The sequence below is a fragment of the Prunus mume genome, linkage group LG3 (genome assembly GCF_029339155.1).
Source record: "Prunus mume cultivar Tortuosa linkage group LG3, ASM2933915v1, whole genome shotgun sequence".
Classification (NCBI taxonomy): Eukaryota; Viridiplantae; Streptophyta; class Magnoliopsida; order Rosales; family Rosaceae; genus Prunus; species Prunus mume.
Window position 1 is genome coordinate 12294222 of NC_142700.1, and position 26883 is coordinate 12321104.

Consider the following 26883-nt stretch of genomic DNA (forward strand, 5'->3'; position numbering starts at 1 on the left):
CTGTCGTTTTTGTTGTTTGCAGAAGGTAGCGTGAAGAGATCTCATCAGAAAAAGAAGACATAATTATAAGGACAAACTGTGCCTTACTACATCAGTAACACAAAAGAAAAGAAAGGTAGAGAAGCAAACAAAAAATGTAAAACAAAAACTACAATAATATATATTTAGCCTCTAAGCCTTCTGTTCATCCTGTCGATGAATTGAAAATATGTGTATCTCCATGTCTTGTTAATAACTAAAGAACCACAAACTCCCCAAAATCCCACTATGAACCCCAATGCAGCGAAAATATAAAACCATGGAAGTTGATGAAGCACATTGTCAATGTCTTTGTTGTTCTTGTTATCTTGATCAATGCCCTTATTTGGTCCACACTTGTTTGGAAGCGGGGCACCACAAAGTTTTGGATTCCCCTCGAAGGAAGAAGCGTTGAAGCTTTGGATCTGAGTGCTTGTTGGTATTGGTCCTTGGAGATTATTGTATGAGACATCGAACGTTTTCAAAAAATTAAGGCTCACTAAAGACAATGGGATTTTTCCAGACAAATGATTCAGGGAGAGGTCCAAAACCTCTAAATCTTTTAGGTTAGATATTTGGTCTGGAATGACGCCGGCAAAGTTGTTGGAGTTAAGATGCAATTCGCGGAGAAGCTGCAATTGGCGGATCTCAATAGGTATATCTCCATAAATGTTATTGTGAGATAAGTCTATCAATCCTGGAAAGTAAGACAATTTGCGTGGTGGATAAGTTTGTTGTCTACCTGTGATTTTGAAGAGAGGCAATTCAAATTCATATTGGTTTACTTGAGATGCAATAGGTCCATAAACCAAACTTGGTAGTCTACAAAGTTGCTTTGGAAATTCACCTGAAATTCGATTGTATGACAAGTTGATATAAAACAGTCTAGGAAGAGTCCCCAACCAACTTGGAATTCGACCTGTGATTTGATTAACATTCAGACTCAAGAGCTCTAGATTTTTTAGCTTTGATAACCACACAGGTATATGACCAGTGAGGTTAGAATAGGCCAAACTCAACATCCAAAGATTTTGGAATCCATCAAAATCAACCATGTCATCATCAGAAGGCATTCCCTCACCTACAAAGGAACCAGTAAGCAAGAGTGTGTGAAGACTTTTGCTACTCATTAATATCTTCATTGCCCCTGTGAGGTTAGTGAATCGGTTGTAACCAAGCGAGAGGAAGGACAAGGATTTCAATGAAAGAATATCGGCTTGTATTTGTCCTTGTAGATGATTTCTAGTCAATCCAATGGCTTTTAGGGACCTACATGAATAAAAGCTTGTTGGCAACGTACCAATGAAGTTATTCACCCTTAAGTCAAGTTTTGTGAGTTGACTAAGTCTGGAGAAATCAAGCATGGAGATATCTCCTTCCAAGTTGTTGAATCCCAAATGTAGTTCTACAAGGTTTGTGCAATTCATCAAAGATGGGGGCAAAGCACCTTCTAAATAGTTGAAATCAAGGTTCACGAACTTCAACTTGGAGAGCATCCCCAAATTGGAAGGAAGCTCGCTGCTCAATTCATTAATGTAGAGGTCAAGGATTGCAAGGTTTGTGAGGTTGACAATTTTATCACTAATGGCTCCACGTAGTGAATTGAGAGGTATTGCAATTTCTTCAAGTTTGGTAGCATTATAGATATCTTCTGGAAGTAAACCTGAAAGGTTATTGTGACCAGCACGAAAAACCTGAAGTTCGGAACACTCCCCTAGCCCAAGAGCAAGGTTGCCACTGAATTCATTGGAAGAAAAATCCAATAGCCTAACAAAGGGAGAAGAATGGAGACAAATAGAGGATGGGACATACCCCGTGAAGGTATTGTTGCTAACATTGAAACTAGTCAAGTTGCTTGCTCGGTGGAAGATTGAAGATGGAATTGAACCATGAAAGTGATTGCTGGACAAATCGACTGTCCGGATATTGCTGGATGGTAGAGAAAATGGTAGCTCTCCAGAAAGAAGATTGTAGCTCATGTCAAGGAACTCGAGTCCATTTAAAGACAAGAAGAACAGAGTTTCAAGTGAACCATATAGTGAATTGTGGGAAAGGTTCAAGTGGGTGAGATGTGTGAGATTTCCAAGTGAAGGAGAGATACCTCCTTTGATCCCTTTGAAAGGCAAGAGCAAATGGGTGACCCAACCATCTTGATTACAAGTGATGCCCTTCCAACGACAGCAATCAATGGATGTCCAATTTAAAGGAGGAGAAGATAGAGTGGAGGCAAAGGATATGAGGGAGCTTCGTTCTGTTTGTTTGCAGGCATCAATATTTGTAGATATAATGTAAGAGAATAAGAGGATGAGAAGGAAGCTATGAGCCATTAAGTTATAAGGCTGCACTAGTATGTTGATTTGTGTATGTTTACATGCTAGTGCCGTTGCTCACAGGTTCGTATATATATAGGAGTAACGTGCGATGCTTGTAAACGGTATGTAAGCATCACTGGAAATTGAGAAGTCGGCAAACAACAGCCGCATGATGCAAATTATATATTCAAAGAGAAGACTTCACCGGGTCTTAAGAGGGGGCCACCAGGAGAGGACTTGAGCAAATTATTGATAATTTGTCTTGAAAATTTGGAACGTTCCATTGCTATTCACAGGTCACGGACCGAACAAATCAACTGTAGTGGATTTTTAGTACAACGGCGGTATATGAACCACAAGACAAAAAGGCATGAAACATAACATACCTAAGACAAAGTTTATATATTAATCCATAATGTTTTACATGAAATAGATTACAATCTACCCTGACATGTTTTCATGTTCTGAAACTGTAGCATATATAATGGCTTCATTATAACGTACGATGCTTGAAAACAATATGTAAGCATCACTGCAAATTGAGAAGTCGGCGTGCATGTTACTTCACTACAAAAAATTTGATGCAAATTATATATTCAAAGAAAAGACCCTTAAGAGGGGCCACCAGGAGAGGACTTGAGCTACTTAATTCAAAGGACTTGAGCAAATTATTTCACTATAAGAAATTTAAGTATTTACGGCGTGGTATTTACGACGTGCATGTTATGCGCACCGTAAAAGATGGGTTTTTATGGCATGCAATTTGAGCGCGCCTTAAATTGATTTTTTTCTTCCTTGTTTAATGGCGTGCTTTTAGTGCACGCTGTAGTTTTCAGTCAATAAAAGCGTGCTAATATTGCAGTATGTAAAAGAGAACTCCATTAATGGCGCGTAAAATGTGAATGCCGTGAAAGATAGTTCTGTTAATGGCGTGTGAAATATGCACGCCCTGAAAGATAGACCTTCACTAAAAATATTCAAAAAAAAAAAAAAAACCGACTTCTATTAAAGTTGTTTTCTTGTATATAAACATCTTATGAAGAAATCCAAAGCTCCAGGAGTCGGAGAACAATTCGAATTCACAATTTCCATAGCCATTGGCTCTCAATGGAACCTTCCGCGTGTCTACCTAATATCAGACACGCGGCACTCAATCTACAAGGCAATTTAAAATTTTAAAATAAAAATGTTGAACTTGATAAAAGTCATGGCAGAGAAAAATGTAAACATACGCTGATGCGCCCTATCCATGTTATAAAAATATTTTCTACTAATTCATTGCCATCTGTCCGCTAAATGACAACATAGATGAAATGTAGATTGCGAAAATTCTACGTAGAACCCATCTCCCCCTGCAAAGTAAATTAGAAAAAATAAATAAATAAATAAATAAAACCTGTATATATTTTATACAAAAACACTTGGAGATGCCAATTGGAATTTTTAGATTTAGTAGCCATCAAACATGTCTCTCGCAATATATATATATATATATATACATATATATCCATGTAATCTCCTATTTGTTTCGTAATCAATTCTTCAAAACATTCATGGCTGAAAATGGTTTATAATTAGTAAAATCAATGCTGTGTATATAAATCAGATGTCTTTCTCACACTAAACCCTTTCCTTTTTTTTTTTTCTTTTTTTTTTTTCCAAGATCTCTAATCCCTTTTAAACTTAAAAACGCAATGCTCAGATTTTAAAAGTAAGAACTATGTCGCCGTGCCCGTGGGGTGGGTAATGTAGGGTGTGTGAAAGAAAGACAAATCTAGGTTAATTTGAGTGGACTTGGTTGGGCGGATACTGTTGTTGGTTTGGTGACTTTGTCTACTACACATGTAGATTTTCTTTTCCCAACAAAAAATGAGTGGGGGGCATCCGCACCAGTGAGTCTACGCTGGCTCCATCCTTGGTTTATAGGTGTGTATATGTTGCTCTGACAATAGTTGAAACTGTTGTTGGTTTGTGTGGTGAAGAGGTTTAGGAAAGATAGGACAATAGTTGATTTTATTATTTTCTTTTATATGTAAACTGGGTCATCACGTAAATCTTTCATTCAACTTTCAAACAGAATTACAACCTATATGAAAAAGGAAAGCATGATAAGAAAAAGAAAAGATTTTACAGGGGCATGAGATTTTATGGTTGACGAAAAAGAAAAAAACACAGTTATTCGTGTTTGATGTTTCTCAAGTAAACCCTACTATGAATCAATTTTATCAAACATAAAATTTAAGTAGAGAAAGCACACACACCAGAAATGGCCTCCTCAAAGCATAGATTTTTGTCAGGCGATACAAGTAGTATTTTTGAACTTGCCCCCTCAAATCAAAATGCCTTAATACCTAGTAGTATTTTTCGCAGCATTTTGAAATTCGTTCTAACCATTTGACAAAGCCGGTGGAGTTCAAATTCTGCATGCTAAATCGAATTCGGTTGTGCCTTTTTTCTTCTCTATTTTTTTAATTTCGTTTTTCATATAAATATAACTTCATAAACAATATTGGGTCGATAGAATCACTAGAGATGTGATCAACCAAATCAATGGTATTTTGAATGTACACATGAAGTACATATGCAGATCATTACCTAAAGTGCTTTGTGTACGTAGTTTTAGAGTTGAAACAAAGTGTTTATTAATTTGGAGGAGATGACGCAGAACAAGCAAATAGATTTTCAAGCGAAAACCCTAGAGAACAATAATCTGGAATACACTAGGAAATTAGAGAGAAATTCTCTTTGAATTATTTGATAAAAGTTTAGATGGCTGACTAAATACAACGTTCTCACCTATTGGACTGCCCAGGGAAGTTATTGAAAACTTAACAGAAAATAAACGGAAAGTCTGTGAATTGAATACAATCTTTAAATGCACTTTTGGAAGGCCCAAACGACCTCATGGCGTCGTTCCCTTTTCGATAAAGTATTATGCGACCCAATCAGAGCTCAGACGCCAAATCCGTAAATTCCCACTGCGTTCTTTTTCCCTTCTTTGCTCCAATTCTTCTTCAATCTATTCAGCCATTTATTCTACATTAGTCCCCTCCACCTCCAAAGAACTTCGACCCCGAGTTATATTCAGGATAAAGGTTTTCATCTTGACAAAACTCACACAAATCAGCAACATTAAAAGTATTGGAAATTTCCATGGAATCTGGTAATTCAATAATATAGGCATTGTCATTTATTCTTTTTAGCACCTTGTAAGGACCATATTTTTTAGGCTTCAACTTGCTATAAGTACCAACACGGAACCTCTCCTTCCTCAGAAACACCACCACAGAGTTGCCTTCTTGAAATATTTTAACTTGTCTATGCTTATCTGTAGCAGCTTTATACTTAGCATTAGTTTGCTCGAATTTTTGCTTCACTTCATCACGAACAGACACCACTTCTTCAGCCAAATTCCCCGCTGCAACACTGGTTTTCTGGCCTCTAGGCAACTTCACCAAATCTACAACATGATTAGGCACAGCAGTATAAACAATGGAAAACGATGACTTCCCGGTAGCACTATGATTTGCACCGTTATATACAAACTCCACCTATGGCAATGCATAATCACATTGTTTCGGCTTCTCTCCGCAAATGCTTCGCACCATATTTCCCAATGTTCGATTTGCAACCTCAGTTCGGCCATCAGTTTGAGGATATGGCAGTGCTACTACGATTCAAAGTAGTCCCAAACATTCTCCACAAAGTGATCTAAAAATGGCTCAAAAATTTTGTATCACGGTCAGAGGTTATAGATGTAGGTACTCCATACAAGTGAACAACCTCCTTGAAAAACAGTTTGGCTATATTGGATGCATCAGTAGTTTTCTTTCAAGCTATGAAATGTGCTATTTTTTACAACAGATCAACCATCACAAAAACCTAATCCACACCTTTCTGAGTTTGAGGCAAACCAAGGACAAAATCCATAGCATGTTCCTACCAAATATCATTAGGAACTAGTAAAGGCATGTATAATCCAGTGTTTTGTACCTGTCCCTTCGAAACCTGACAAATATAACATTTGCGCCCAATTGTTCCAACATCACGCTACAACTATGGCCAATAAAATCTCTCATCTAATCCTGCTATTGTTTTATCGCGGCATAAGTGGCCACTCAACCCTCCTCCGTGCAAATCCCGAATGAGCTTCTCCCTTAATGAGGAAACAAGAATGCATAACTGGTTGCCCTTGAATAAATACCTTTCATTAAGAAATAAATTTGCCATTGGCACATGATTAGCACATTTAACCATATTGCCTTGAAATCATCATCATCTTCATATAAATCCTTCAAAAACTAGAACCCCACAATTTCTTGTATAAGAGTAACTAACAAAGAAGCCCTTCTACTCAGTGCTTCAGCCACACGATTTGAGGTACCACACGATTTTTGCAAAAACTCACCCATCTATCATGCATTTTATCAATATGTTTCTTGCTATTAATATATTTAAAAGCTTGATGATCTGTAAACAAAATAAATTCCTTTTGAATAAGATAGTGCTCCCATTGTTTCAAAGCCCGAACAACTGCATAAAATTCTTGGTCATAAGTACTCCACTTTTGATGAGCATCGCTCAACTTTTCAGAAAAGAAAGCAATTGGTCTCTTATCTTGAGAAAGCATGGCTCCCACTCCTATGCCACTGGCATCGCATTCAACTTTGAATACCTTCTCAAAATTTGGAAGAGCTAGAACAGGAGCGGTGCAAAGTTTTTCTTTTTACAAGAGCAAAACTTTTTCTTGCTCTTCTCCCCAATTGAACTTGCCCTTCTTCAATCATTCAGTAATAGGCAGGACAATGGAACTGAAAAGCCTCACAAACCTCCTATAAAAAGTGGCCAAAAACATGGAAGCTTCGAACTTCAGAGACTGTTTTTGGAGTTCGCTAGTCAAGAATTGTGCAAGAGCAAATGGGTGGCCCAACCATCTTGATTACAAGTGATGCCCTTCCAATGACAACAATTATTAGAGGTCCAATTTAAGGGAAGAGAAGATAAAGTTAGGGAAAAGGACATGAGAGAGCTGCGATCAGTTTGGTTGCATGCACGACTATGTCTGGATGCATAATAATGGAGGAGAAAAATAAGAAGAGAAGGAAGCCATATGCCATTGGGTTAAGGCTGCTGCAGTACTAGCAAGTTCTTTCGTGTATTGATATTGCCCACAGGTCTGGATAGCTATATGGATATGCAATTGCACGAGATATTTCGTGCTCACGCTCACGAATAATACTTATTTTCTTAGAAAGCACATGCATTGGGCCCATAAAAAAATTTGGCATGGGCTATAGCCAGGCTACAAGTAGCCTGATTGAAGGGCTAAAGGTAGCCCTCCAAATTTGGCCAAATTGCCCTCAAAACAAAGGGAGGTTAGACATCTCCTAAAGAATAATAATCTTAGTTTGTGTGGCCGGAGATGAGTTTTGTATTATTTTAGGAATATATTTGGCCCATGACTAGAGATGGCTTAATGACCTTATAATTTTGGAGATTTATTGTAATTGATCCTAAAATAAATAATAAATAAAGCAACAGTAGTTGAAGAAAGAGAAATGCATAAAAGAAAGTTAACCTAACTTTAAAGAATTTAATTTGGAACTCATCACCAACCAGGAATTGGTTCTTGGTCGCATCAAACTGCACAATTTCACTACTTTGGTGCCCTTGAATAATGCCTGCAGTGAGTTTGCCAAAAGATACCAAGAGATGCCAAGAGACAGAGCAAAATAGGGTTTATGCAGAGTGTTGGGGGAAGGGGGAAGGAAATTGACGTTGACTTTTTTTTTTTTTTTTTTTTTCCAAGATCTATGAAAACCACAACTCTACTTTTTCCGAATCTTCTAAGACTTATGAAAATCATGTGAAAACTAAGGCCTAAATCTCTATGTGTTTTATAACCCACCAAAATCTCATCTGTCTTCCAGTTTAATTTCACAAGTAATCGAACTCCTCATTATTCCTGGTGATTGATATTTTTCTTTCTTTAAATTTTTTTTTTTATAATTTTTTTTTGTTACGGTGAATTGAAGGAAACACCCCTACATTTAACGAAAACTTAGTTATACATAGGTGGTGGATTGCGACACTTTACAAAGTTTAGGTGGTTAAAAATAAAAATTTAAGGTTCATATGATAATGGCGCACGTATCTAAAAGTTACAGGTGGTATTTATGCAAATATCCCTATAAGGAAATGCTGAATTTTAGGAAAGTGTTTTCATACTAATTGCTTACTTGGCGAGAGTGGACTGCAATTGAAAAGGGAGAGCATGTGGACTGCATCCATTACTCTTGATGAAAATGAACCTATATCTAAGAAGCCCAATTTATGAATGGTCAAGATGAAATCATGATAATGGTAATTTAGTTTCCAATAAAAAAGAAATTATAAGAATATGACACGGGTAAAAATAAAAATACGATAATATATATGTATATAACTAACCTCTAAACCTTCTTTTCATTGCGATGATGTGCCCCGTTATCATCACATAGAGACTATCTTGTGTATTGTCTATGAATCGAAAATATGTGTATCTCCATGTACTGTTAATAACTAAAGAACCGCAAACTGCCCAAAATCCCACTATAAACCCCAAGACAACGAAAATATTAAACCACGGAAGTTGATGCCCATTGTCCTCGTCTTTGTTGTTGTTATTGTCTTCATCAGCAACCTTATTTGGTCGGCCACACTTATTTGGAAGTGGGGCACCACAAAGTTTGGGATTCCCCTCAAAGGTAGAAGCATCGAAGCTTTGGAGCTGGGTGCTTGTTGGTATTAGTCCTTGGAGATTATTGTATGAGACATCAAAATCTTTCAAGAAAGTAAGGGTTGCCAATGAGGATGGCATTTTTCCAAACAAATGATTCATGGAGAGGTTCAAAGCCTCTAAATTTATGAGATTAGATATTTGGTTTGGAATGATGCCGGAGAAGTTGTTTGAGCCAAGACGCAATTGCCGGAGAAGTTGTAATTGGCCGATCTCATTAGGTATATCACCAACAATGTTATTTTTAGATAGGTCTATCGTTGCTGGATAAGAAGACAACGTCGACCATAGATAATAACTTGGGTTTGAGATTATGGGGCCCAAGAAGAAAGGCAATTCGAATTTATAACTAGTGTCATCCATTTGAGATGCAATATTAGGTTCATAAATCAACCTTGGTAGTCTACAGAGTTGCTTCGGAAATTCACCTGAAATTTGGTTGTTTTGCAAGCTTATATAAAATAGTCGAGGAAGAGTCCCCAACCAACTTGGAATTGGCCCTGTGATTTGATTAAAACCCAGTTGCAAAATCTCTAGATTCTTCAGCTTTGATAACCATATAGGTATTTGACCGGTGAGCTGACAATAGGCCATACTCAATAAACGAAGATTTTGGAATACATCAAAATGAACCATGTCATCACCAACTGGCATTGCCTCGCCTTCAAAGGAACCACTAAGCATGAGTGCTTGAAGACTTTTGGAACTCATCAATATCTTCATTGCCCCTGTCAGGTTAGTGAATTGGTTGAAACCAAGCGAGATGAAGGACAAGGATTTCAATGAAAGAATCTCAACTTGTATTTGTCCCTCTAGATGATTTCCAGTCAACCGAATGGCTTTTAGAGACGTACATGAGTAAAGGCTTATTGGAAACGTACCAGTGAAGTTATTGAGCCTCAGGTCAAGTTTAGTAAGTTGACTAAGTCTGGAGAAATCAAGCATCGAGATATCTCCTTCTAAATTGTTGGATCCCAAACGTAGTTCTATAAGGTTTGTGCAATTCATCAAAGATGGAGGCAAAGCACCTTCTAAATTGTTGAAATCAAGGGTCACAAACTTCAACTTGGAGAGTTTCCCCAAATTGAAAGTAAGCTCGCCGCTGAATTGATTAAAGTAGAGGTCAAGGATTGCAAGGTTGGTGAGGTTGACAATTTTATCACTAATGGCTCCACGTAGTGAATTGAGAGGTAATGAAATTTCTTCAAGTTTGGTAGCATTATAGATATCTTCTGGAAGTAAGCCTGAGAGGTTATTGTGACCGGCCCGAAAAACCTGCAGTTCGGAACACTCCCCTAGCCCAGGAGCAAGGTTTCCATTGAATACATTGGAAGAAAAATCCAATAGCCTAAGGAAGGGAGAAGAATGTTTGAGACAAATAGAGGATGGAACACTCCCTCTGAAGATATTGTTGCTGACATTAAAACTTGTCAAGTTGCTTGCTTGTTGGAAGAATGAAGATGGAATTGCTCCATGAAAGTAATTGCTGGACAAATACACAAATCGAATATTGCTAGATGGTAGAGAAAGTGGTAGCTCTCCAAAAAGAAGGTTATAGCTCAAATCAAGGAACTCGAGTCGATTCAAAGACAAGAAGAACTGTGTTTCAAGTGAACCATATAGTGAATTGTGGGAAAGGTTCAAGTGGGTGAGATGTGTGAAATTTCCAAGTGAAGAGCGAGAGATACCTCCTTTGAGCCCTTTGGAAGGTAAAAGCAAATGCGTGACCCAACCATCTTGATCACAAGCGATGCCCTTCCAGTGACAGCAATCAAGTGATGTCCAATTTATTAAAGGGGGAGCAGAGAGAGTTGAGGCAAAGGACAGGAGGGAGCTGCGTTCAGTTTGTTTGCAGGCATGAATATTTGTAGATATAATGTAAGAGAATAAGAGGAAGAGAAGGAAGTCATGAGCCATTAAGTTATAATAAGGCTGCTTTATGTTCCGTTGCTCACAGGTTTGTATATATACATATATATATATATATATATATCGGCAAACAACAACCACGCAATGCAAATTATTGATATTCAAAGAGAAAGCCTCATTGGGTCTTAAGAGGGGGCCACCAGCGGAGAGGACTTTGTCGTGTTGATAATTTTCTCGGAAATTTGGTAGATATATGGTTTTATTTATTACGGCACGCATGCATTGCTAATCAAGCCTGATCTCATTGGTAGATATATGTCCCATTCACAAGTCTTCGTCATCCATTGTTGATCAAACGGAGCAAAATTATGTAATTTGCACCTTTACGTATAAAGGACACATAGTCATTGGCAGAGAAGTGCATTTCTTTCAGCTGTCGAGGAAATTGTGAATGAAGTTAACCTGACTGGATTGGACACTCCTTCCTTTTCTGCTAAACTTCTGAGCTCCTCCAAGTACTCAACATTTTCTCTCAACCGCTTATGAAATCCACCTAACATTGGACATGTATTGGATGTTGGAGTTTGAAAGCCAAATGAAGAGCTTTTTGTCCCCCATCGAAAACCCACACACCTTTAGTAAGGTGTATATAAACTAAGAGCATCTCCAACAGTAATAGCAAATACTTCAAATTAAAATTTGTTGGCCTACGTGGCAATTTGAAAAGGTTTATTTGCTACATGAATTATTTTTGCTCCAACAAACTCTTCAATTCAATTAATGCAACATCATTGAAAAATATGAAAACATGTGAAAAATAATTGGAATCCAATTTTGCCACATCAGCAGTTAACATAATTTTTAACTGTTTTTCTGACGGAAGGTGTATTTTGGAAGGTTCCATGAAGTTTGTGGTCAAACGGGTCAATAAACATTGGGTATGAGTTTGTACGGCCATCTCCAGTCATAGGGCTAAATGTAGTCCATGACTATAAATTTAGCCCTTCAAAATATTAATTTTTTAAAGAATAATGTAGGGCTAAATTTTAGGGCCCTTTATATTTTATTATTTTGAGAAAAATTAGGGTACAACACTCATACATTCCACTACTATGTATTGTTTAATTTAATTAAACTACTATTTAGAGACAATATTCCACTACGCTATCTTCAGAGACTTTAATGAAAACCTTGCAAAGATATTCATCTTCCACTTGTGACCAATTTTTCCCTTCGAAGTCCGGGACGTTTTTCAAACAATGTGAATAACAAAATAAGTAAAGAGAACAAATTTATAGGAAATGTTTGGATGAAATGAGTGAAAAATATTTGACAAAAAGAAAGAGTGTGGAAAGTTGTGAATAAGTAGAGAATGTGATAGAATTTGTAAGAAATATGGAATGAAATGAGTGGGAAATTTTTTTAATAAATTTTGAGGTATTTATAGACATATTTTATGTTTTTTAAAAAAATTTCAAAAATAATGATAATAAAGACAACGAAGGTAATTTTTTATAATATATATATAGGGTGCATTTCAAAAGGTTATGACCTCCCAATGATTAGAACCAATTGTTTAAAAAAAATTTAAAAGAATTTTATATACATTTGAAATGTAAAAAGAGAGAAAAAAAAGAGTAACGTTTCAAATCAAATTTATATATATATATATATATTTAAAACAAAACGAATTTAAATACATTTAAAAATGTTATAAAACAAAAACTAATGGCTATGAGACATCAATGTGCCTTAAAATATTAGCATTTGGATATGCAGTTGCACGAGATATTCCATGTTCACACTCATGAGTAATACTTTGTCTTTTTGGGAAACACATGCATTGGGCTCAAAAAAAAATTGGGCATGAGTTATAGCTGGGCTACAATAGCCTGGTGAGAGGGCTAAAAGGCTAAAGGTTACCCTTCAAATTTAGCCAAATGTTTTTTTAGTCCATGACTGGAGATGCATTTTGCATTATTTTATGGCTATATTTGGTCATGACTAGAGATGGCTTAATGACTCCATAATTTGGGGATTTATTGTAGTTGATCCTTAAAAAAATAAAAAAATAAAGCAACAGTAGTTGAAGAAAGAGAAATGCATAAAATTGAACCAAATAGCCTCACGGTACAGAGCCCAAAGGACCATTTGGTTGGCCAGTTGGTAAAAGTTAATACAAAATGAAAAGCTGCTACCAGCGCCAATCCACGCCACGTAGGAGTTAAACACTTTGGTTGGAGTACGTTTTGCAGTCCACACAGGATTTAACATTTCTTCTTAAGACGCTGTTAGTTGAAAACGGAATAGTTATGCCAATTTCACCAACTATGCATTTGTTGATTTGAACTGCCCCCTTCAGATCAAAATGCCTTCATACTTAGCGGTATTTTTCCTAGCATTTTCAAGGGCTCAATCGACAGTGGCTTTAATGAAGATTTCAGCCGCTTTATTTCGTTTCTTTTAGCTTGAGATTATTGACCCAAAGCAAAGACCTTGTTATTTTGAAGTCTATAGACCATAAATGTGATGGGATTGCATATAATATTAGTCAAGTATATCATGAATGGTTGCAGACGTTTCACTTTCATGAAGCGATTCCGTATTTGAAAAATGAAGAAGATTTGCTGAAATTTCATCTTTGATTTTGAAGGCATTGGAAATTTCTTTTAGCTTGAAAATGATTTATCATTAAAGGCAAAACCGAGAAATTGGCAAACAACTATAACGATACGATACAAATTCTTCAAATCCCCTCTATATCTATATGTTGAAGAGAGATTTTAAGAGGAAATAAAGACTTTGTCCCACTCTCGGATAATGAAATCACCAAATGCTGCCCCACACTAAGTGTGAGATTTATTCTTTTAAAAAAAGGTTTTTCTATAAAACTTGAATACGAATTTGATCTAGCACAATGCCATCATTGTATGGCCAATTGTTGTACATGGCTTTCAACTAATGTAGCTAAATTGTAAACCGCATTAAGTCTAAAGAGAGCCACGATGAGAGGACCAGACCCCCTTATTCCACAGCGTTACTATCAAGTGTGTTACTATTCAAATTATCCAAGGAAAATATCAAGTGTCTTACATATTCCAAACACTATTCTCAGATTGACAAAAAATGAAAAAGAAAGAGAAGACAGATTATGAAACAAACTGTGTGCCTTACGTAAGGAAACATAAAAAAAATACAAAATTTAAAGTACATGCTAGCAACCTTCTCTCTAACTTTCTTCTTTGGACCTTCTCTCTTTTTTGTTTCACATGTGTCATTCTCCTTACACTTAAAACAATGTTATTAATATATTATACAAGTTAACTTTTGCTTTCCAAGTTTACCCTTATTAAATGTATTCAATTTATCCAAAAAAAATTCACAACCTTCTTACCATCTTATTAATTTTTTTTTAAACGTCAATTATTTTTTAAAAGAACATGTCTGCTTTTTTCAAACACAAAAGGTTTAGAGGAAATGTCCTTTTTTTTCAAAACACAAAGGACTTTTTTTTTCCCATATCTAAACCCTTTGTGTAAAAAAAAAAAAAAAAAAAAAAGGGGGACATTTCCTGTTAAAAAGCAGATATTTTCTTTTAAAAAAATAATTGACGTTAGAAAAAAATTAATAAGATGATAAGAAAATTGTGACATTTTTGTGGATAAATTTAATAAAGGTAAACTTGGAAAGCAAAAGTTAGCTTGTATAATATATTAATAACATTGTTTTAAATGTAAGGAGAATGACACATATTAAGCAAAAAAAGAAGAATGTCCAAAGGAGAAGGTTGGAGAGAAAGTTACTAGCATTCTCCTATATGAATTGGGCATTGGTAGATTCGAGAAACATCAGGCATTAAATGAATTGGATGTGACTTAAACATTTTGAGATATTAAAGTCTTGCTTATTGTACAGTTAGGTCATATTGGGATTCTTACGTGTTCGTCACTTAGAGGGTTGTAAGAGTTGCCTTTTACCAATATGACCATGTACAGTTAGGGCATACATGCCGTATTAAATAACATCCAAAGACTTTGGGAACTTTGTAGTCCAGCTGGCCCCCCTCTTAAGACTCAATGAGGTATTCCCTTTGGTTTCATTAATGCAAATCTCTCTTCGATATCAATAATTTGCATTGTGTGGTTGTTGTTTGCCGACGTCTCAATTTGCATTGATGTTTATACATATATATATATATATATACATACATACAGTCCCCTTCTATTGAAGGATCCCTCAAATAATTTTATTTGAGGGACGCTCATTAGGGTACTCTATAATTTTTTTCCCAATGATCCAAACCATCCATTTTTTAGGTATTCATTCATAGATCATCTTTATAAAAAATTAGACAAATCGGAAACCGTTTCGACATCCAATTGTGTTTTACAAAATCAATGAACACAGTGCTTCAAGAAAGTACTAAAATTTCAATAACTCAATTGAGTGGTCAAATGATATCAGATTCAAGTGATTTTTTGTAGAAATGATCTTTGAATGTGTATCTACAAAATAGACGGTTTGGATTAATGAAATACAATCCGGAGTGGGCCCTACAAGGGGTGTCCCTCAAATAAGCTTATTTGAGGGATCCCACAATGGAAGCTCTCTGTATACATATATATATATATATATATACAAATCTGTGAGCAACTGCACATACACAAAGCAACATGCAAATGCAGCCTTACAACCTAATGGCTCATGCCTTCCTTCTCTTCCTCTTGTTCTCTCGCATTACATCTATGAATATTCATGCATGCAAACACACTGAACGCAGCTCCCTCCTATCCTTTGCCTCCGCTGTATCTGCTCCTCCTTTAAATTGGACATCCCTTGATTGTTGTCGTTGGAAGGGTATCACTTGCAATCAAGATGGTTGGGTCACCCATTTGCTCTTGCCTTCCAAAGGGCTCAAAGGAGGTCTCTCTCCATCTTCACTTGGAAATCTCACACATCTCACCCACTTGAACCTATCACACAATTCACTTCTTGGTTCACTTGAAACCAAACTCTTCTTGTCGTTGAATTGTCTTGAGATCCTTGATTTGAGCTATAACCTTCTTTCTGGAGAGCTACCATTTTCTCTACCATCCAGAAATATCCGGACAGTAGATTTGTCCAGCAATCACTTCTTTGGTGCTATTCCATCTTCATTCTTCCAACAAGCAAGCAACTTGACTAGTTTCAATGTCAGCAACAATACCTTCACAGGGTATGTCCCATCCTCTATTTGTCTCAATTCTTCTCCCTTCCTTAGGCTATTGGATTTTTCTTCCAATCAATTCAATGGCAACCTTGCTCCTGGACTGGGGAAGTGTTCCAAACTACAAGTTTTTCGTGCAGGTCACAATAACCTCTCAGGATTACTTCCAGAAGATATTTATAATGCTACCAAACTTGAAGAAATTTCATTACCTCTCAATTCACTACTTGGAGCAATTAGTGACAAAATTGTCAACCTCACCAACCTTGCAATCCTTGTTCTCTACATTAATCAATTGAGAGGCAAGCTTCCTCCCAATTTGGGGAAGCTTTCCAAGTTGAAGTTTGTGACCCTTGATTTCAACAATTTAGAAGGTGCTTTGCCCCCATCTTTGATGAATTGCACAAACCTTGTAGAACTACGTTTGGGATCGAACAACTTGGAAGGAGATATCTCCATGCTTGATTTCTCCGGACTTAACCAACTTGCTAAACTTGACCTAAGGGTCAACAACTTCACTGGTACGTTTCCAGTAAGCCTTTACTCTTGTAGGTCCCTAAAAGCCATTCGATTAACTGGAAATAATCTAGTGGGACAAATACAAGCTCAGATTCTTTCACTGAAATCCTTGTCCTTCCTTTCGCTTGGTTTTAACCAATTCACCAATCTCACGGGGGCAATGAAGATACTGATGAGTTGCAAAAGTCTTCACGCACTCATGCTTAGTGGTTCCTTTAAAGGTGAGGAAATGCCAACTGATGATGACATGGTTGATTTTGACTGATTCCAAAATCTTCGGGTATTGTGTTTGGTTGAAAGTCGCCTCACTGGTCAACTACCTATGTGGTTATCAGAGCTCCATAATCTAGAGATTTTGCTTCTAAGTGGTAATGAAATAACAGGGCCAATTCCAAGTTGGTTGGGGACTCTTCCTAGACTGTTTTACATCAACTTGTCAGAAAACCGATTTTCAGGTAAATTTCCAAAGCAACTTTGTAGACTACCAAGGTTGGTATATGAACCTAATATTACATCTCAAGTAGACTACACTAGTTATGAGTTTGAATTGCCTTTCTACTTTGGCCCAGTCGCCAGAAACCCAAATTATTATTTGTCATCCAAAATTTCTTCCTATCCAGCAACAATAGACTTATCTAACAATAACATTGTTGGTGACATACCTATTGAGGTCGGCCAATTGCAGCTTCTCCATGGGTTGGTTCTTCGCGCCAACAACTTATCCGGCATCATTCCAGACCAAATATCTAACCTTAAAAATTTAGAGGTTTTGAACCTCTCCATGAACCACTTGTCTGGAATAATCCCATCATCATTGGCCAGCCTTACTTTCTTGAAAGAATTTAATGTCTCATACAATAATCTCCAAGGACCAATACCAACAAGCACTCAGCTCCAAAGCTTCAACGCTTCTGCCTTTGAGGGGAATCCAAAACTTTGTGGTGCACCACTTCCAAAGAAGTGTGATCGACCAAATAAAGGCATTGATGAAGATAACAAGAAGAACAACAAAGACATGGACAATGGGCTTCATCAACTTCCATGGTTTTATATTTCTTCTATTGTGCTAGGGTTCATAGTGGGATTTTGGGGAGTGTGTGGTTCTTTAATTATTAACAAGACATGGAGATATGCGTATTTTCGATTCATATACAATGTACAAGATAGGCTCTATGTGATAATAACAGTGCGCATCAACATGATAAAGAGAAAGCCTTAGAGGCTATTATTGTACTTTTTATTTTTTATTTGCGTTTCTTGTTTTCTTTTTTTCTTTTTCTTTTTAGCGTTCCTGATGTAATACGGCACAGTTTGTGCTTATAATTATATCTTATTTTTTGATCCAGTTTCTTTCACGCTACCTTTTGCAAGCAACAATAAAGACGGATTTTGGCTGTCCGAAGTCATGAATACCATATCAAATGAATACAAAAATGGGTAGTCAAAATTTAATGCAGCACATACTTGTGAAACCAAAACAAACAACAAATGCAACTTCAGCTACAGATTTGGCTGTCCAGGTCAGTGCAAATGCTTATTTGATTGAAATGAATTAATTTCAAAGGAGGACAATGCAGTTATCTTCTTTAATTAACCTATGACAATCTTCCAAATTTTTTGAATGTAGTGGTTGCCTTCCACTGGGGTCAAGTGGTTGGAGTCGTCGCAGTTTTTGAAATAAGGAGGTCTGATGCTCTCGTCGAGGACCCCTCTCTAGACTTAATGTGGTCTACAATTTGGCAACATTAGTTGGAACCTCTTTTCAACGTATCTAAGCAACAAAATATGGATTTTCAATCCCCCTGAATTATCATGTACACTAATTCCACTAGTCCTTGAATTATTTTGTCTGCCAATTTATTTCTCAAATTCATTATAAATATCCAATTCCGTTATTGTCATTAAATTTTTCGAATTCCATCCAATCTGTAACAACCTCACATGCTTGACACATGACCAATTTTTTTTAAAATTTTACAATTTAAATTAAAATAAATAGTAAATAACAAAGTTGTAAAAAAATCAAAATAGAGGATTTCGACCAAAAAAAAAATTATCAAAAGAGAGGGTAGACAGTCATTGTTGGGCTTAATAATTAGTAGTTGTAAGTTGAGTCCACTCAGAGAATAGAGTATAGTAGAGCAAGTGTGATTTAGGTATACCACATTTGCATATCACCTTGGTACCATAACAAAACAAAAAAACAAAAACAAGATAGAAATTAACTGTGCCCAAATCAGGATGAATAATAGCAACATTCAACTTTGAGCTTCCTTTCTTCGCTATTTTCAGCTCTCCTCCAATTCTCTGCAAATTCTCAAAAGATAAGTTTTTTCTGCAATTTTGGGCCAAAACTGGGTCGGGTCTGGCCCAACATTTGTAATATAAAACTATTGGGTTCTGCCCAATTTAATATGATCCGACCCATTTCAGTTTCGGACCAAAACAAGTCGATCGTTGTCTTACTCAATTCTCAACTTGTCACAAAGAAGAGTCTAAAGAAGAGAAGAGAAGAGCAATGAGTGGAGAAGAATTAGCGTGGATACCCCAATGCCTTGGATTACTTTTGGTGTCAAAGAAAAGTAATATCTATCTTAAATTTATTTCTTGTGTCAAAGTAATGTAATATCTATCTTAAATTTATTTCTTGTGTCAAAGTAATGTAATTAATCAACATTTGATAGTTGAAAAAGAAAAACAAATGAAGATGTAATTAATCCAAGTTTTGAGCATTTCCTTTGTTTTGCTTTCTGTTTGGTTGGCTGGTTTCTGCCCCAGCTTCTTTCTTTTGTCCGTCCCCTTTTGTGGGCTTTTATTGAATTCATGTTTCGACAAAAAAGTACAATAATATCTAGCCTCTGAGCTTTCTCTTCACCCTCTTCATGGACATTATGGTGGCTCTCCATTGTTGCTGCAGTCATGTGCTGAAATATGAAAACTATGAGAGAATATTTGTTTGTGGGAATTTTTTGTGTATACTTCTCATTGTAGGAGGTCATATTTATAATACAACAAAACTTGAATGGGCAAGTAAATAATAAATTTCTAAATCTATTTACTGTAGGAAATCAGGAATTAAAATAAATCAATTACAATTATAATAGGAATTCTTGGTGTGTAAGGAAAGTAAGTCAATATCCACAAGTCACGCCAACACTCCCCCTCACATTGGTGCATAGATGTCGCCAATGCCCAACTGATCCAGTGAATTATGGAATGCTTTACTGAAAATTGCCTTTGTCAAAATATTCACCAATTGATCCTCGGATTTCACAAAAGGAAACTAAAACACTTTAGCCTTAAGCTTCTTTTTGATGAAGTGTCGATCCACCTCAACATGTTTAGTACGACCATGTTGAACCGGATTCTATGCAATGGCTATAGCAGCCTTGTTGTCACAAAAGAGATTTATTGTGGATGTATGTTTATACCCAAGTTCAGTAAGCAACTTTCTTAACCAAAAAACTTCACAAATCCTTTTAGTCATGCCTCTGAACTCGGCTTCTGCACTAGATAAAGCTACTACATTCTATTTCTTGCTCGTCCATGTCACCAAATTACCTCCCACGAATGTGAAGTAACCCGATATGGATTTTTTATCTGTTACATTACCTGCCCAATCTGCATCTGAATAACTATCAATATTTAGATGACCATGCTTTGAGAACATAAGTCCGTTTCCAGGTGTAGACTTCAAATATCTAAGTATCCGAAGAACTGCATTCATGTGGTCTTCACTTGGAGAGTGCATAAATTGACTGACAATGTTCACCATATAAGCAATGTCTAGTCGAGTATGTGACAAATAGATCAATCTTCCCACTAAACTTTGGTATCTTTCTTTGTTAGTTGGAATTTGATCCGAATATTCTCCAAGATGATGATTCTGAACAATAGGAGTGTCCGCAGGTTTGCAATCTAGCATTCCTGTGTCTATCAACAAGTCCAAGACATATTTCCTTTGAGAGAGAAATATGCCTTGCTACGATTGAGCCACCTCAATTCCCAAGAAATACTTGAGTCCACCTAGATCCTTCATCTCAAACTCAGTAGCCAAATAGTCTTGTAGCTGTGATATTTCCCGTTTATCATTCCCAGTATTAATCATATCATTAACATAGATTATTAATGTTGTTACCTTCCCTTTCCGATGTTTCAAGAACAGAGTATGATCTGAGTTGCACTGTTTGAAACCATTATTCTTCATTGCCATGGTAAACAATCCAAACCATGCACATGGTGACTGTTTCAATCCATACAATGCTTTTCGTAACCTGCAAACTGTTCCAGTCTGAGTAGTATTATATCCATGAGGAATGTCCATGTACACCTCCTCCGTGAGTTTGCCATGTAGAAAGTGTTCTTTACATCAAACTAGTGTAGTGGCCAATCTAAATTAGCTGCAAGGGATAATAAGACGTTTAACTTTGCAAATGGTGCAAAGGTTTCTTCATAGTCTATACCATAGGTCAATGTGTACCATTTTGCCACAGGTCTTGCCTTGTATCGCTCGATAGATCCATCTGCATTGTGTTTTATAGTATACACTCATCTACATCCGATAGTCTTTTTTCCTCGTGGTATAGTCTCCAATGTCCAAGTCTGATTTTTCTCAAAAGCTTTCATCTCCTCTTTTATAGCTTGGACCCACTTAGGATCTTTCAATGCTTCTGAGACTTTGGTTGGAATATGAATAGTAGACAACTGATGCATAAAAGCCTTGAGTGGTTCAGATAGCTTCTCAGTGGATACATGATTTGCAATTGGATACTTGGATGTCTTGCCAATATCAGGTGAATAACGGTTTGGTGGCTTCCCACGATTTTGCCTGAAAAGTAATTGATATCCAATAGTTTTATCCTCTAAATGCACAAGTCTAGTAGGAGTATTTACCTCAAAGATATTCTCAGAAGATTGGTTGTTGGTACTGTTGAATAAGAGGGAGGTCTTCATCTTGTTGTTCTGAGTTGTCTGTAAGAGTATGACTCGAATCAAAAACAACCATTTGCAAGGGTTAGGCGATCGATCGTTGTTTGGAGAGAGCATTCACACGTTCCAGATTCGGGAAGATCGATTTTTATTGTTTCTTGGCCGAGAGCAATCTTCGTGCATAGATGAATATCTTCGTTTTCCAAGCTACTCCAATTGAGCTCTTCACTCGGTATCTCCCCCTAAAGAGTATAATTGGATGATGGGTCATAGAAGAACATCTCTGATTCCAGAAAGGTGACATCCAAAGTGACATAGGTTTGTCGGGTAGGAGAGTGATAACATCGGTAGCCTTTCTGATGAGTGGCATAACTCAAAAAAACACAACGAAGCGCACATGGATCAACTTTGCTTCATTGATTTTTGTGGAGATGAACGAAGGCCACACAGCCAAAAATGCGAGGGGTAAGCACCAAAACAGAGGGCAGAGGCCCGTGTTGTGCGAGCACTTGTAATGGAGTTTTGAAGTTCAAGACCCCAGATGGCATGCAATTGATAAGATGGACAGTAGTGATGACAGCATCATCCCAGTGATAACGAGGAACATGGCCACCAATGAGAAGGTTTCTTTGTTAATTTACTCTAGGAACAATCACGTTTACTCAACAGACGAACCCCTTATGTTCAAATGGTAAAATACCCCATTGGTTGAATAATTTACCTAAGGAACGAGGTGATTTACCTCACAAATGACAAAGAGTCGTTTGTGAGGTAAACAGCCTCATTTGTGACTTCTGCTTCAAACTTCTCTATTTTGTGCTACTGGAAGCTGACTTGGTTCCCTAGCTCTTGATGCCCTCTTTCAACGAAGCTCCAAAGTCCTCTTGACAACAGTATAGTTCTCATCTTTACCTTTAAGAAATCATAATTTTCTCCTCCAAAGATTGGGAGAATAGTGTAGGAAAGTAATGGACCTTCATTCACTCCTGATGACATCTTCTAGAATTGATTCCAATGCCCACATATGAAGGAACGTTGCTCTGATATCAGTTGTTGGTTTTTTAATGGAATATGAGGTGTTGGAAATTATACGATGAGACAAATTTGAGTTGCTGAAAATATGAGTTGCTTCGACAAAGCTCTTTTGTAATTCCGATTCACTTAGCTTGTGTTGTTGTTGTTACAATGATAAGCTCATAGGCTTTTTAAAGAGAACAATATCCTCTAGAGAATTCTTCCTAGAGAGCTAAAACACATTGCATAGGAACTCTATCAACTTAATTAAGTGCAACTATAGCTACTGTAATAAATAGAAATATTCTAGAGAATCAAGGAAGTGCATTAATTCCAAAAAATATGTGGAGCTGAAATGAGGGGTCCTTGGGGAGAAATTATATATTAGTATCATACCACCACGTTAGCTGGTGATACTCCTATTCAAAATTTGACATGTGTATAATTTTTTGATAACTGGAGTATTCATTTTACCCTTAAAAATTTTTTTTAAAGAATTTTAAAAACTTAAAAATAAAAAAGAAAGAAAAACAAAAAACCCAAAAATCATTTGCCTCATCGACGACAAAGCCCCCTGTCATGACTATCTATCTCTCTATCTGTGAATAAGATGACAACCCATGGCAAATGAATTTGCTCTTGATATATGTTGAAAGCTTGGATTGCTCAAAGGCCATAAACTCACCCTCCAAGAAAGTTTCAATCTAAATTCCATGATCCCTACCCGTAATAGAGGAAGAGGGAGGAAGAGGGAGGGGAAGAGAGAAAGACACAAAGATGACAGGAAAAAAGAAAGACCAGTGGCAGCCATGGGAGAAAGGTGGGGCCTGTAGGGGCTTTGTCGCAAGTTCAAAGAAGAGGTTGATGTTGCTGAGGAATTTTTTATATATTATTATTTTAGATATTTCGATTTTTGTTAAATTAAATTTAAATTGAAAAAAGGATTTTAAATCCAGCTGTATAGATTTTAGATTTTTCTTTAAAATGTTGTATACATGTCAAATTTTGAGTGAGAGTATCATCAGCTAAAGTGGTAGTACAATATCTTTCTATAATTTCTCGTCATTGGGGTTTCAAGGGAGAGAGATCACTGCAGTTGCAAGTGGGTGTAAAGGGCTGGCGTTGGTTTTGGTTGGGGCAAATCGATGGGGTGTGGGCTTCCATAGGGTGGGGATGCTGTGATTAGGGAGGATGATGAAGATGGGGGAGCATAGTGGCAATAATAAAATCGGAGGAATAGAATTAAGGAGTTTCATCTTGGGTTTCTGGAGATAGGGTTTCGGTCTTGGGGAAGGCAAAGGTAGAGGAGGAGATAATTTTTATTTTTTTATTTTTTTTCACTTCACAATGAAAATGATTATTCTCACATTACAACAATAGTAACTAAACTAAACTAATACTTAGATTTTGGAATACTTCATCCAAACGGACCATAAGATTATTCACAAACAGAATTGAAAGTGATTATTCTCACAACATAATTCAAATTTATTACTTTTTCCACGTAGTGCTACATGACCCTTGGATTTACAGAAGCATATTTAAGCAGCTCCGGGTTGCTTTCAAAATGCTCCATGATTTCTTCACTCACAGTCAATAATGCTTCTATTCCCTTGCCATCTCTTTTATCAATCAAAATAACCGCATCCTTAAGTGGAATACTAGGAATGCTCACCCATGCCGGTTTTCCCCATCCGAAATCAGCTTCATAAAAAGCAAACCTGCACCAACTTGCACAGCTGAAATGGTCCATGTCAACGTTCCTTGTCAACTTTCTATATTCTTGAACTCTTTGCCATGCCTTGTTAGAATCAAATGGTTGTTTTGTAGAATAAGTTTCTTTCTGTTGCTCAAACCCTTTCCTGAGTTTAGCAACCAAGTCTTTTAGATCTATCGTCTCATCATCACTCTCTTCTTGACGTTTTAATAACGATGCTGTTGCGATGACTATTAAATTACTAACAACGTTCCCAGCCAAGTTTTGTGGCAAGGGTGGCTCAAACCTTCTACGCAAGTCCATAGTTAGTCTTAATGAAGACGGTCTTGACCCCAGTGCTATGTTTGATGATTTGGATGATGCTTCCATTGCACATTTCCAAATGAGTGCTAAAACTTCGAGGACACGTGTCGGCTCATGAGCTGGTGAAGGGCTGGCCAAATATGATTGGAGGGTGGCAATTTTTGACGCATCAAACACAAATCTCTGTGTTATGTACTTGTGTTTACTGATGCCCACCAGCTTGGCTGATGATGGCTGTGATGAGTTTGAGAAATCTAGTGGTGGAAAATAAGACGCAGCATCAAATTTTGGGATCATGGAGGTTACATGATCATTGTCACCATCATCAACGGCTGTTTTGGCCCAGCAACTGATGAAGGCGCTACATGTGGTGCCATCAACAATCTTATGTGACATTTTCAACCCTATTGCCATTCCTCCACACTCGAACAAGTTGAATTGCACAGCAAGCAACGGGAGCCTCGTGGCATCACCATCACCATCAGGTTGACCAATTGCTGGGACGAGCCCTGTTAGCATCTCGGGATCTGGGTGTTCAAAAATCTGCGATAAGGAACATTTGACTCGGGCCGTCATGAACTCAGCTCCATCATCAGTGCATTGGATCATGTCATGGCCTTTACTCAATCTTCCCGCTAACGGGTAGAAGTGAGTGAGAGTTCGGCTAATGACTGAATTAGATGCTGACAATAATCTCTCTCCTTCATCCTCATGTCCGCCATGTCTGTAGAAGGAGCACCACCTCCTGAACCACTAACATTATTGTTGGTGGTATAGAAGAAAAGCGTTGGGGGGTAATCTTCACTAGGAATCATCTGATCGAAAACAGAGAGCTGTAGGGTTCTCAAGGGATGAGGAGTTAGGGATGATGGTTTGACTGTTTGCCTCTGAATGATTTCAACCTTGATCAAGTCTGTGGCCATCTTACTTTGTTTGCTATAGGTTATATCAAGTGTGTGCCCTACTGGTCTTTATAGGCAAAAGAAAGGATCTGCATAGAATAACAATGCTAGGTGGGATTGTTTATCGGTTTATTAATGTATTAGGTGGGATTTAATGAAGACGAGACCTATATTCGAAAATTCTAGGAAATTCCACAGCACACGTGGATGGCTCTGGAGCGCGCCTCTGATCGCAATCGCTTTTGAGCGACTTGGAATAGAAAACTCGTCCCCAGTGAACCTCTTCTTCTCTTTTTGGTCTAAACCCCAATGAACCTATTCATGTGTGGGGTTTTTATTTTCTTTTTTGTGCCATGATGTATGGGGTTCTATCTAAAAACCACATAGTGAATGATTTAAAAGGTAATTTGTTGCTCTTGCTTTTAGCTTGAAAACAATGCATCAATAAAGCGTCAAAATATCACTTTTAAGACTAAAAAAATTCTCCAAACCCACTATAATAGTGGACCACATTATAGTCTAAAGGGGGGACAAGACCTCCTTATTTCAAAGGCTGCGATAATTGTAGACCACATTATGGTCGACTCTGGCATACGGCGTGTTGCATACGGCATGCCTGATCTCGACATTAATTGATGTCCTATTCATTTTGCATTGCGCAACTTATGGTAGCAAGTAAACCTTGAAGAATGAATATAATCTATGGTATGAAAGAAAAGGAAGACAGATTATGAGAACAAACTCTGCCTTACATAAGGAACAAGCACAACTAAAACTCAATAAAATATAAGCGCCCGTTTGGTATCCTACTATAAAAAAAATAAAAAAAAATAAAAAACTCAAAAATCATGATTTCTTTTTTTCTATCATTGATTTGAATATTGATTTTAAGATCTAAAAACTTGTTTGGTATTCAACTTCAAACTATTTTTAAGATCTAAAAAAATAGAAATTTAAATTAGAAAATCAGAAACCCTAGATTCCTAAATTGAAATTAATAACAAAAGAAAAGAAGAGAGGGATGAGAGAGAATGAGAGAGAGAGAGAGAGAGAGAGAGAGAGAGATGATAGAGGGATGAGAGACGAGTGATGAGAGAGGGAAGAGAGAGAAAGAGACAAGAGAGGGAAGAGAGAGAAGACGCGAGAGAGGAGAGAGAGAGAGAGAGAGAGAGAGAGAGAGAGAGAGAGAGAGAGAGAGAGAGCATGGAGAGAGGGAGGAGAGAGAAGAAAAAAAACTGTAAAACCCCACTTTTTTTTTTTTTTTTAATTGTGGCTTTTTAAAGTTGTTTTTGAGTTGGGCTTTTGAAAAATGGGTT

The 26883-nt window shown here is 37.0% G+C and overlaps 2 protein-coding genes and 2 pseudogenes across 4 annotated transcripts; 1 reads left to right on the forward strand and 3 right to left on the reverse strand.

The window, feature by feature from the left end:
• Nucleotides 1-44: 44 nt before the first annotated feature.
• On the reverse strand, nucleotides 45-2379 carry LOC148918761 (receptor-like protein 3). The gene is made up of 2 exons (XM_089047651.1): nucleotides 866-2379; nucleotides 45-760 (listed from the first exon to the last, which is right to left on the reverse strand). The coding sequence occupies exons 1-2, from the start codon at nucleotides 2343-2345 to the stop codon at nucleotides 165-167; spliced, it is 2076 nt and encodes a 691-aa protein (XP_088903777.1). The 5' UTR covers nucleotides 2346-2379; the 3' UTR covers nucleotides 45-164.
• Nucleotides 2380-8485: 6106 nt separating this feature from the next.
• LOC103326121 (receptor-like protein 2) lies at nucleotides 8486-11053 on the reverse strand. 2 transcript variants are annotated; one of them, XM_016793160.2, is made up of 2 exons: nucleotides 9990-11053; nucleotides 8486-9836 (listed from the first exon to the last, which is right to left on the reverse strand). In XM_016793160.2, exons 1-2 carry the CDS (start codon nucleotides 11023-11025, stop codon nucleotides 8776-8778), a joined length of 2097 nt encoding a protein of 698 aa, XP_016648646.2. In that variant the 5' UTR covers nucleotides 11026-11053; the 3' UTR covers nucleotides 8486-8775. The 2 variants fall into 2 exon arrangements, with proteins under 2 accessions (XP_016648646.2, XP_008226551.2); XM_008228329.3 differs by having other exon boundaries at nucleotides 8486-11053.
• A 4588-nt stretch (nucleotides 11054-15641) lies between these two features.
• On the forward strand, nucleotides 15642-18057 carry LOC103326174 (receptor-like protein 2 pseudogene; annotated as a pseudogene). Its single transcript, XR_016125503.1, has one exon. The product of XR_016125503.1 is annotated as a receptor-like protein 2 pseudogene (transcript).
• A 6052-nt stretch (nucleotides 18058-24109) lies between these two features.
• LOC103326172 (cocaine synthase-like) lies at nucleotides 24110-25699 on the reverse strand (annotated as a pseudogene).
• Nucleotides 25700-26883: the final 1184 nt, after the last annotated feature.

Coding starts and splice junctions, on each gene's coding strand:
- LOC148918761 (XM_089047651.1), bottom strand. CDS start 2,345: ATGGCTCATAGCTTCCTTCTCATCCTCTTATTCTCTTACATTATATCT. Junction 761..865: donor GTCATACAATCGAATTTCAG/GTGAATTTCCAA, acceptor TCAAAATCACAG/GTAGACAACAAACTTATCCA.
- LOC103326121 (XM_008228329.3), bottom strand. CDS start 11,025: ATGGCTCATGACTTCCTTCTCTTCCTCTTATTCTCTTACATTATATCT.